Below are 11,854 nucleotides of genomic sequence, written 5' to 3' on the forward strand. Positions count from 1 at the left end.
TGCCCACTAGGTGGCAGCACAGGGATGACTCAGAACAATCTCTTGGTATACTTAACATTGTGTGTGCTACAGAATATATCTAATTTGATCTAAAATGAGCATGGCTTTCCTTCACATATAATTACACAGAATGACCTGAACAGCTAAATTAGTGTGATTCCAGAATAACAAACAAAAAGAAGACAACTTTAACTTCCTTATGCACCGTTTTCCTTGTAGGATGACGTTCCTTGTTTGTAACTTCCAGTTTCCTGAGCGCTGTCGGTTGCAAGGCGTTGGTGCCATCTTTCAAGTTCATGTGACTTCCTGAGCTGTCCAAAGACTAGAAACATGCAGAGAAACGTATGCAAAGTTGTGTGCAATTTAGCAGTTTATTAGGCAGTTGTGTATACAAATGATTTCAACACTGTCCATTCAGATGTACACTGTCAATCTGGTAGGGTCCCTTTACACAACAAACAAAAATAGAACAATATTTCTTTGAAGCAATCCAAACAGATGGACTGGCAGAATTTATCTTCGGTCCACTAGTAAGCTACTTCATAAACGGTCAAAAGGGTCACGGTTTCACACATTCATCTTTCCTACAAACCCCTCGAGAAGTTTTATAATCAAAATTTCAACTGCCCTATGAAACTAAAAATGTTTAGTTTTACAATATCTTCCCAAGACCATAATGTCTCTTCACCAAGATCAGTTTATTTCATAAACTCTAGTTTAAAACTGAGACATAAAAGGTCAAATATTAACTAAATATTTCAGTCCAAACCCGCCCCACAGGACGGCACGAGAAACAAGTTGATCATAATTATTGTCACTCTTGGCAATTTGTGTTCCATAATGTTTCATAAATGTAAAATTGTTTGTACCAGTGAGATATTTAGATGTTTAAAACCATAGAGCTAAACATACCAGAGCCTTGAGCGACTGCTAACACCTCTTAACACAAAGTGTTTTTTTAAGTGACTGGTATTACAATTACAAGTCAATTAAAACCAGTTTCAATTGCTGAAGACAAAAAAGAAGAGGATTCATGAGAAACCAGTTTACCGTTCAAGTTTGCTTTGTTTTCTCCGATTGCCATTATTAAAGTGTCAGCAGTTACTGAGGTCTACGATAGTGTGGCAACAAGAATCAGACGTTGGTTTTGCAGTAAAAATTTCTCCTTTTTTGGTAATGCAATCTGTGAATGTTTGACAGTAATTGTGAATTAACAACACTGACAAAATAATGTGGACTTCAACACTTCAAATTGCAAAATAAGTGTCAATAATTCTGATCAGCACTGGATTCCAACTTTACCGACATTAAAAACAGTACTGATAATGATAAGGCAGCCAAACAACAGACACCGCTAACAACTTTTAAGACTGGACAGGAAATGGAGGGAGATTCATCACACTTGTGATTAAAGACATATATCCAAGATTTTGTGAGCTTGCAAGTATACGATAGTCAGACCTTTTTTTTTTTTTATATCAAATATAAATCACCAAAACATTTATGATCTTAATGTCTGTGTGATGTTTGTTTTCCTTCTACAAGAACTGCAATCTATCCAGCACGACTTCACAATTCAAAGCTCGCAGGTTTGTTTCATGTCAACCGTCAAGGGAATGTGTGGGTACAAAATAAATAAGAAAACCCCCAAAAAGATCATAATTCTGGATGTATTCACCTTACTTTAGACATTGTCCATGCACTGCATGTAATTGCTACTTCTCAATTTCAATTTGAGGCCGATACACTTTTGATGGATTGGCATTTACAAATGGGATTTAAGCAAAAGGCATTTCAGTCTGTGACGTACTCGAATCCTAATCATTAATCTACAAGGGAAAAAAGAAAAGAAAAATACAACAAAAAGTCAAAACCACTTGGTCATTTTAATATGCGACACTGAAAATGATATATTTCTAGATTTTGACTGTCATGGCAAAAATACCTCTTAAATGGTGAAAGCAGGCTATATTTATGTGGAAAGACAATCAAGTATCAGAATAATTGTGATTGAAGGAAACAAAGCTGTGATATTGATTTAAAAACCAGTCAGTAAAAAAGGGAAATATAGACCATCCAGCAATAGACCTTGATGCAAAAAAAAGAAACCCATAATTCCATTTCCAATAGAACCAACACTCCATCCACTGATAAATATATTCATGTCTTTATATATAAAAATGTAGGGGACAGACAAATTCGAACATTTTCTTTTTTTACAAAGACACAAATCATGAAAATTTAGTCTCTGACAACTCAGATAAAAAATAATAATAATCAAAACATAAATCTGATGAAGCATTCTTTTATCCCCGACACGAGACAGAAATGAGGGGGTGATTGCACTTCTTCTGAGTCCAATGAATGGGACGGGCATGACAACCCTCGGTAAAGCCGGTGCAGAGCCCCGATACATCTGCACCCCTTCTGTTCCCCAGAGAGGGAAAAAACGAGCCAAAAAAAAAAAAAAAAAAACGTGTGCAAAAGTGCCTTTACGACTGCCGACCAAACACCCAACCCTCAACACGTGGCTTCCTTCTCTGCAGGCAAAACTTGATCTTGTTCTCTGTACTGGAAAGCAGTACTCACTGGCTACAGTACAGACAATTCAGTGTAATCACTTGCGTATATATGTATAGGTGGGATGTGGACATTTACCATTAAATTGATCAGGGAATTGTAAAATCGCCCTCCTAAATGTAGTTCTGTCCTAGCTATTAAGTAGCCCATCTTTCATCTTTTTCAAATAACCCTTTACAGTCCCCGTCAGCTCAGTATACATCCTGTCCGAAACACTAACCTGCGTCAGTGCCATGGAACAATCACTTCATCCTCAGCTGGGACGAATTGAGCCATGAATCGGTTGCATGCTTATTGCTATAAAGACACTCGGAGAGGAAAAAAAGGCTAGCGATTGTTTTGCAAGCTATCGTGCAAGTAATTTAATAAGATTCGCACACATCTCAAAGAACTCGATGGTGTGGCTTCCCGGCCGAGGGACAATCGCGGCGTCCACCCCTCCCGTTGATTCGATGGATGAGGTCAACGACGAAGCTAAGGAGGCTTCGGCGGCCTTGGTGGGGAGCACAGTGCTGGACGAAGTCGCTGCTGCAGCGTCTGCCCCGTCCACATCGTTCTTAATTGTGGTGCGGTAGTTGCCCACAGACCCAGATCGGAGAGGGGTAGCCGTTCCAGATTTCGCCTCCAACATATCATCTAAAAGAAAACAAGATAAAAGGTTTGCTATACAACAACAACTTTAAATGTCATTACATTTCCATATCAAGGTCTGTAAAAAAGGGCTGATGCACTTCTTGAAAAGTTGTCGGAGACATTGCATTCCCTCGAAAACAATGACCCTGAAAAGCTGTTAAAAGAATGCAGCCTTTCATTCCTGAACAACCATCTGTTACAACTGCAGCTAAAGAATGAATGCCGTGGCGAGAAGTCAAAATGTAGTCTGGTGCCCTTTGCACCGCATGCCTTTGCTACGTTAATTCGGCTCATAACACTCTTATCTCATATTTGCCTTTGAGGTTCCGACACGCACCGACACAGACAAAGACCCAGCGCCCTCAACCCCCGAGTCAATCATTTATGAAGTCTGCACTGACGCCGTGAAATACAGGTCAACACTACCCAGCTGAAGTCAGAGCTTACCAGCATATCTTGTCAACGTTGGTTATAAATTATCAAACTGTAAGCAAGTGATCTGAGACTTGTTTAAAACTAACAGAGAGCAACACAACTATACTTTTCTTTGTTTCCCTGTTTTTTTACTCACATCTTAGTCAATAATTGACACAGAACAGTTTAATCAAAGCTTACCGTCTATGCTACGGAAGTCGAGGAGGTAGGTTCTACTGTCCACCTGGTAGAGTTGAAGGCTCATCTTGGTTTGCATCCCAGTAATCGGATTCTTCCTTCTCACGCGTAGATAATAAGGATTCACAACCTGGAAGAAACAATGACTGTATAATGCTACCTCCTTAAATCCACAAATTGTTATACAAAAAAATTATAGTCTCTCATAGTTTCTTCCTTACCTTCCACTCATAATCCAGCTGTTTCATGGCCCGGCACACCTCCGACATGATATCATTGGGTCTGCTCTGACTCCGGATACCCAGGTGCCACTTGGCCCGCCTAACGCCCTGGTGCTTGGACTTCTGGGGGTTCAATTCGTCCAGCGTGTGGCGAGGCCTGGGTGGAGTCTCCGCCAACAGGAAGGGCACGCGCTCGGGGTGGGGCTTGACAATGCCAGACACGGTCGCGCCGGACGTGGTCAGGTGCTGGTCATCTAGAAAAGAGTCGGGGGGGCTGGACGCCAGGTAAAAATCCTTGGCTTCATTCATGATGCGACGATTGTCAATGATGAGATGGTAGGCGACGGCCAATGGATCCTGATGGTTGCGGCTATAAATGCAGGTCAAGACCTCCTCCTCTGTGCACTCAAACTTCTCGCATACCTCCTTCAGGGCCTCGTCGTCAATCATGTTGTTGCTGTAGGAGGGATCCTCCGGGAACAAGTACTTCGGGAGGCCCTGTTTGAACCACTCGTCATCTCTGCAGGAGGAGAAATCATTTTTGTAGTCAAACAAACCACAGACCATGAATGCAACGCAGACAATGAGACTAGTTTTACATGTATACAATACTTTGACTCACCGGATGTCTTTGATGGTGGCTCTTTTCATGGGGTCCACCTGCAGCATGTGTTTAAGGAGGCTGATTACCGAAGGGTTCAGATACTGCGGGGTGAAAAAGATCCCGTCGCAGATCTTCTTAAAGAGCGTTGGCACGTGGTCGTCGTCAAAGGGAAGCGTCCCACACAACAAGGCATAGAGAATGACCCCGCTGCTCCAGATATCTACCTCCGGACCAGCATATAGCCTGAGGATGAGTCAAACAATAAACAATCCGGTTGTTATGAAGGCCACACCTTAATAAGGCTGTGTTTACTGAGTAAACACATCAAAGGGAGAATTGTTACGCTCTGTGTCAATGTCAACTTCTACTGACGGCAAACATTACCTTCCTGAGATGACCTCAGGAGCAGCATAATTTGGAGAACCACAGCTCGTTCGCAGGAACTCTCCATCTGACATCATGTTTGATAATCCTGCACAAATTTTTACACGGATATAATAAGGTCAGTATATGTCCTGATAGCTAGTCGGCATATTTGATTGGTGCATCCCTGCATATAATACACAAGTAATAACACAGGGACCCGCTCATAAATAATTGTTCCATAGTCCTATTAATAGTCAAACTCCACATGGACTCTCCATTTAATTTAGAGTTACTGAACCAAGTACTGTACTGATGTGTCCATAACGTTAACAAATGTCACCTGTGAGGACCTGGGTTCAGGACTCGACACGCTTACCGAAGTCTGCAATCTTGGCATTCATGTGTGCATCAAGCAGCACATTTTCAGGCTTGAGGTCTCGGTGCACCACCATGTGTCTGTGGCAGTAGTCTACTGCTGAAATAATCTGCTGGAACAGCCGACGGCTCTCCTTTTCATCCAACTGTCAAAGCAGAAATTATCCATGAGCTGTGATCTTCTCTGTGACTCGCACTCTGTGAATTAGCACATCTCAGCTGACTAAGCAGCACTTGGTGTGGTGTTAAGTTATCTTTTCAAGCCACAGTTTTTGGTTCACAGGTTGCCGTTTCTCCAGCAGAGAGGCTTTGTTATAACACAGAAGTACTAATGCACTCATGTGTTCTGGTCCCTGAAAACAAAATATGCTAAATCTGCTCCATATGACCAGATGGAAAGAAGGGAAATGTGGAACATCATCAGAACGGACTTTAAAACATTTTCCAGTATCATAGTGTATCACCTTTCCATTTTTGCAGATATAGTCGAATAGCTCGCCTCCCGAGACGTACTCCATCACCATGAAGATATCTGTCGGGGTGCTGATAACCTGATACCTGCAGACATCAACACAACGTTTAAATCACATGAGTCATCAACAATAAGGAGATATAACACTGCTCAAATACAGACAGTTAGGAGTTATTATTTCATTGATGATGCACTGAAACACATCTCATGCTTGCCTTCACCGGGCCAAATTAAATAAACTACAGGTGTGAAAGCACCCGCAGTGAGTGAGCCTAGTTTTAAAACAACAAAGACTTGTTCCGAGAAAGAAAAGCACATTTGTATATATATTTGCATACATGCTAAATACAAATACCACAATTAAATTCACCTATGATACAGCACATATTTATAAGTATTAGTTTATACTCGATTCAGCTACTTAAGGCATATCCTTTCAGTCCATGGCTTAGTCAGAAATTGTTGCACTTAAGAATCTAAACTGACCCCCATCATACATCTATTTACACAACACTGGCTATGTGGCTGGCTATGCTTGCACATAAGCCCCATTTATCCCAGTGATTATCATATTCAACGTCAAGCAGCAGAAAAAGCGATCAGAACAACAGGAATTTCTGCCAGCAACATTGCCCTGCAGCTGACTCCACAAAGTGGCAAAGCAATGGCGACATAACAGTGTTTAGATGCGAGTGAAACTGTGTGCACCTAATTTTAAATCCACTATAACAACAGTGCGATGTCAGTCTAAAAGGTAAGTGCATAAGGATTGTGACAGATTTGTTCCTGTTGACTGAACCACAGTTAAAAATACCAAAGTTTCGGAAGATGTGACAGATGCTGACTAAACGCTCGTAACGTCTGTCCGGTTGCTACAAACATCCTGTGAACCGAATGAAGGTGTATTGTGTTATATTGCTTCACTTGTACAAGCAACGCTGTGCACTCTGCACTAGTGTTTGTGCGCCCAGTCAAAGATGGGATCTCTCTCTCTCTCTCTCTCTCTCTCACAAACACACAAAAGAGAGTTTACATTCTTCTGCATGCATGACATGGAGCTGGTATTTCATGCAACTAGCCACACCTCATGGTCACTTTAACGACCCAGTAACTGTGGGCTTGGGCACTTGCTGCAAACATTCAGATATAAAGGTAGAAAGCAGCTCTTCACTTTTTTTTGTATTATATATATATTTTTAGATCAGTAACTGCTTCGGCAACACCACAGCATCTGTGTGTTTACTTCAGGCTCGTAGTGGTTACAAGCTCTGCTTAATTTGCATTTCGGCACCAACAACATACTGAGCTCGCCTCTGATTCGTTTCACCGTCATTTTAGACATGTGAAGTTAACCAATGACTCGAAAATTCCTGTATCTATCTGCACCAACACATGCAGATGTTGTCAGCAGTGCCATTAGCTATTTAAAAACAGGACAGAACATATATTTGCCATGGAAAATACACAAATTGGATTATATCCTGCTGTATTACATTCAAAACACAGACCAATGAGTTCTGTGAATAAACTTCTCGTGCATGATGAAGCACTTTTACATATTAGAATGAAAGGTCAACAAAGAGGATAACCAAAAACAGGCAAAAAAGCAGAGTGAGCCGGGGGCTGAAAGGAGAGGAGACTGGGTCAGAAAGATATCCCCACATGGATGTATTCTAAAACACACCATTAACGCCTGAAAATAGCTAAGTGGGTGGCATTAATGTGGCGGCAGGGGGTTTATGGAGCAGCAAACAGGGTGTAATCTAGGACTTACAGTTTAATTATGTGAGGATGCCTGAAAAGCTTGAGGTTCTGGATCTCCCTGCGGATCTTTCCCACAACGTCCAAACTGCGGATCTTCTGCCTGTTCAAGATCTTCACGGCCACTTGGTGCTTGGTCAGCTCATGTTGGCCGACTGCAGGAGGAAACAAAACGAGCGGACATGAGCAATACCAATTACAACCCAGGACACACTGCCGTTCAAAGGTTTAGAGTCACCTGAAAAGTGAAATTCAGACATCAAATGTATGTAAATAAATGTGGCCCCAAAGGAAGAAGAATTAAATTAATAAGCGTATGTTTGGTAGGAGTCCCCACAGTTTTACATAACAGGTGACAATCAAGTTTTAACCATTTTTGCCCCAAATACTCTTCGAGTTTGACTTTGTTTTCAACTCCAGAAAAGCATTTGTGACCGGAAACCATTGTTGAACCACAACGACGCTTGCAATTGGGCTCAAAATATTTTGGGTAGCCGTTTGTCTTTGAGCCTTCTGAAGTCTGCTCAGCGGTTCGATTGAATAGATTTACACATGGATTCTTTAGTCCATAATATGTTTAGCTGACTCTGTGATCCAGAGTGTTAACTCTAGATCAACACTATTTTTTTATTGTGATGTTTTAAGAATAGCTTTGCTCAAGTAACACACCTGTTAATATTCCAGCTTGTTATAGGCATTATTGAGCACTTAACACTGAAACAAAAACATTTTGATGCTTAGCTTCCAATTATTTTACCAATGACTGATGATTTCTTCTATTCTTATTTCTTCTATTCTTACTATTGCTTGGAGGGATCCATGTCTCTTTCTGTCATTCTTTTTTAATTTGTTTGCAAACCTTTCATACAAAATAACATCAAGCATATTTGTTATGAGAACCTTCTACAACCTAAAAGCATGAACAAAATAAAAATACATACAGTATTTTCTGACTAACATATCAAGTTTTTGTGGCAGGCATTCCCAAACTTTTGAACAGCAGTAAGTGAGGGTTAAAGCTCAAAGTGCATCTCCAAAACAGCGACATATCTAGCCCTATATGTCTGTAACCGCAAAACTGAAGACAAAGAACTATTACATGTGTTGGGGGGTTTGGCCAATAGCTTGACAACCCCAAAATAAGTTCAATCTAAACCCAAATATGTAATCCTTTGGTTAAAGTGAAAATAATTGACGCTACAAAGATAACATTAAAACAGCAATATGCAACAAGTAGGAAGATAAATATATTTTAACGTATCAGAATGAACTACTTTACAAAGAAAAAACAAATCATCGGAATGAATGAAAGGAGAGTTAGTAAACAGCTGCTATTCATTCACCAGTTGTGCTAGTGAACTATTAACCAGGCCTACAGTAACCAAACCATTATCACAGAGCAAAAGACTGTGGTCTTCTTTCTTCCAACAACAACCCCAAAAAAAAACGATTGCAGAGATGACTCACTGTCTGTAAACAAAGCCTGTTGTTGTTCTGACTTTTTTTTTTGTGGAGAGCCTAATGGGTTTACTTTATCTGGGTATATTTGAGCTTACTCATGAGTTCAAAACGTACTGCATTATAAAACAGCCTACAGAAGAGGAAGAGGAAAACTGGAGCAAATACACAGGGACGTTCTCTAAAACCACATAACTCTAGGTGTCGATGCAAGCAAAGCTATTTATTGACTAATCGTGCCGTCCTGTATATTGACAACACGGCCGGTTAGCCCCTGACACTGACACACACCTAATAACGGTCTCTTCAATAAGGAAGGCAGAGTTGAAGACCAAATGTTGCAAGACATTCTTGCATCATGTTTTTTAAAAAAAACAGAGAAAAGGAAATGCTAATCGTTCATATCTAAATACCTATCTAGCGCCATGGCTGTCATCCAGCAGTCGAGACGGGTTTACTTCCCGGTGTCTGTCTTGACAAGCGACTTGTGGCTTTTCGGGCTAACTTAGCTACGCTACTAACTGAGATAGACGAAACGGAAGCTAATGTCACATAACTTGCATAGTATGGCTGCCGTTGGCATCTGCGTCTACACCCTCCCCAAAAAACGCCACGTCTGGCAGAAACAAGTTGAGCTAACTAGCTGGACATGAGGACAACAAGTGTGCTACCTTCCTGGCGTTGCGACGAGTTAGCTTTCACGGCATGCTAGCTTAGCAGCTAAGCTACTAGCTCCCGTTGCCACCATATTTCAGCTGCACAGACGTCAAGGCGGTCAAGACATACCTTTAACCTTTCCGAACGTGCCCACGCCCAGTGTGTCTCCGAGAATGTAATGTCCAATTTTTACTCTTCCTTCATTTTTCTGTTTTTCCGTCGCCATCTTCCCGCAGTGGCCTTGCTGCGGGGTTAGCTAGCTGCGAGCAGAGATGGACCGAACTCCGCTGTGTGCGTCTCTACTCGAGCAACTCTGCTCCGCGCGGGGATGTGGGCGGGGCCTGCGCGAGCCTGCGCGATTCGTTCGTAGCGTAGGCGACGTAGGATGTTGCCTTCAAGGTTCCCAGTAAACTCCTAAATCGGGGTGTTTTTAGAGCGATAGTTACCCGCAAGGAGGGAATTGTTTAGTTACAGCAGCATTTGTACATATACTGTAAGTAAAGCGAACATTTTTACATACAAATAAAGCAATATTAAATATAAAAATGCACAATATACACAACAAATAGCATATCATAATATTCAATTAACTAACAAAACAGTAGTGCAAAGATGTAGCCAAACAAACAACAGCAAACGCACATTAGACATAGTGTACATACGATGATTAAAGAGAAATAAAAAGTAAGACAAAACTGTTGCATGGAGACAAAATAAGTGCAACAGAATCTCAGTCGCAACCATGAACAGAGGCATCAAAATGCAACTATTAATTATTTACAGAGAAAGCTAAACAGCACTATGGAAACTGTGAATCAGCTCAGTCCTGTAGAACCATATATGGGCAATGTTTCGTGTATATGGTGGTCTGACACGTGACCTTTGTCCAAGACAGGACACAATTTGACTATTACTAAAATGCCTTGGTAGTTATAGGCCTAGACAGGAAGTGACACATCTCACCTAACATTTAATTTGATCATAATTGACATGCAAATGTGGTTCTGATTCAATAATAATAAGAAAAATGCCACACTGAAGTCATACCAAGTGGCAACAATCATGTTTGCAAAATGAATCCTTGGTTGTACCCTGAATGTACACTTATGCAATTGACGATAAAATGCTTTTCTATCAAATTTAGTAACCCTTTAGTGGACAGGGAATACAGTTGGTGATACATTTAGCCATAATTCACTATTCAACTCTATTTTATGAAACTATTCAAGGGCAGGAAAGGCAAATGAGAAATAACATTTGGTTGGAATAAAGGAAGTGAGGACACTCACCTTGCTCCAGAGACTGAGATTACCACCACTCTTTCATGCATGGCAGTTATACTATAAGATATACAAATTAAAGTTATTATGGAAATAAAAGACTGTTCAGCGCTAGTCTGGGTTGATCTTCTTGTGAGGTGTGAAGTCAAAGGCAGCTGGACATTGCTGTGTAGTCTCATTGATGGCTCTTGAGTTTGAACGGAGCCACTTATACTGTATTTCATGACCTGGAAGGCTGACAATGAGACGTGTTGAGAATGACAACAAGCTTGTCAGGAGGCAAGAGCTGCTTAGTGACATTGATGCATGAGCAAACACCCCCAGACCAAATCACACCCTAAAGCACAGTGAAGCACGGCATACAGTAACGCACTTTAAAGGATATCCCAAATAAGTGCAACTATCTTTATTTTGTTCGCCAACCTAAAAGTACAGGCTGCACAAATACAGGCTTCACACTGTCAGTCAGTGAGTATCAAAGGATGAATGGGCTGGTAAACAGTTACCGTGACTCCCCAGAGAAGTCCGGTAAGAATTACAGAAAATACAGTTAGTACCAAAAGTCCTTGTCGGGGACACTTGGTCTCCGCTTGTGTGTGTGTGCTTGGCTCTCTATAGGTTTTGAGATAAAATAATACAGATTAGATTAAAAATTCTATTCACGCTGTCCCCATTTTAGGAAACAATGAGTCCAATTGACTTGAATACAGTACAGTGCATTTAGTCCGGCGTGTTTAGTTCTCTTCCTGTCCTTATTTATCAGGTTGGAATGAAGTGAAGGCCAGTAGGTGCCTGTCCATAAATGTGTTTCACAGCTCTCATCAGAAACCTACAG

The 11,854-nt window shown here is 41.1% G+C and overlaps 1 protein-coding gene across 2 annotated transcripts; it reads right to left on the bottom strand.

Moving 5' to 3' along the window:
• Positions 1 to 347: 347 nt before the first annotated feature.
• prkaa1 (protein kinase, AMP-activated, alpha 1 catalytic subunit) lies at positions 348 to 10,091 on the bottom strand. Of its 2 annotated transcripts, none has more exons than XM_079235292.1 (9): positions 9,869 to 10,091; positions 7,638 to 7,779; positions 5,856 to 5,949; positions 5,393 to 5,537; positions 5,035 to 5,122; positions 4,669 to 4,893; positions 4,047 to 4,566; positions 3,829 to 3,955; positions 348 to 3,216 (listed from the first exon to the last, which is right to left on the bottom strand). In XM_079235292.1, exons 1-9 carry the CDS (start codon positions 9,963 to 9,965, stop codon positions 2,927 to 2,929), a joined length of 1,728 nt encoding a protein of 575 aa, XP_079091418.1. In that variant the 5' UTR covers positions 9,966 to 10,091; the 3' UTR covers positions 348 to 2,926. The 2 variants fall into 2 exon arrangements, with proteins under 2 accessions (XP_079091418.1, XP_079091417.1); XM_079235291.1 differs by having other exon boundaries at positions 5,823 to 5,949.
• Positions 10,092 to 11,854: the final 1,763 nt, after the last annotated feature.

The sequence above is a fragment of the Taurulus bubalis genome (assembly GCF_910589615.1).
Source record: "Taurulus bubalis genome assembly, chromosome: 19".
Classification (NCBI taxonomy): Eukaryota; Metazoa; Chordata; class Actinopteri; order Perciformes; family Cottidae; genus Taurulus; species Taurulus bubalis.

Bases quoted from the DNA above. Each gene is read 5' to 3' on its own strand.
- prkaa1 (XM_079235291.1), bottom strand. From the start codon at position 9,965: ATGGCGACGGAAAAACAGAAAAATGAAGGAAGAGTAAAAATTGGACAT. The intron at 7,780-9,868 runs GTATGTCTTGAC...TTCCTCCTGCAG, and splicing joins CACGTTCGGAAAGGTTAAAG to TCGGCCAACATGAGCTGACC. The intron at 5,950-7,637 runs GTAAGTCCTAGA...TGATGTCTGCAG, and splicing joins CATCCTCACATAATTAAACT to GTATCAGGTTATCAGCACCC.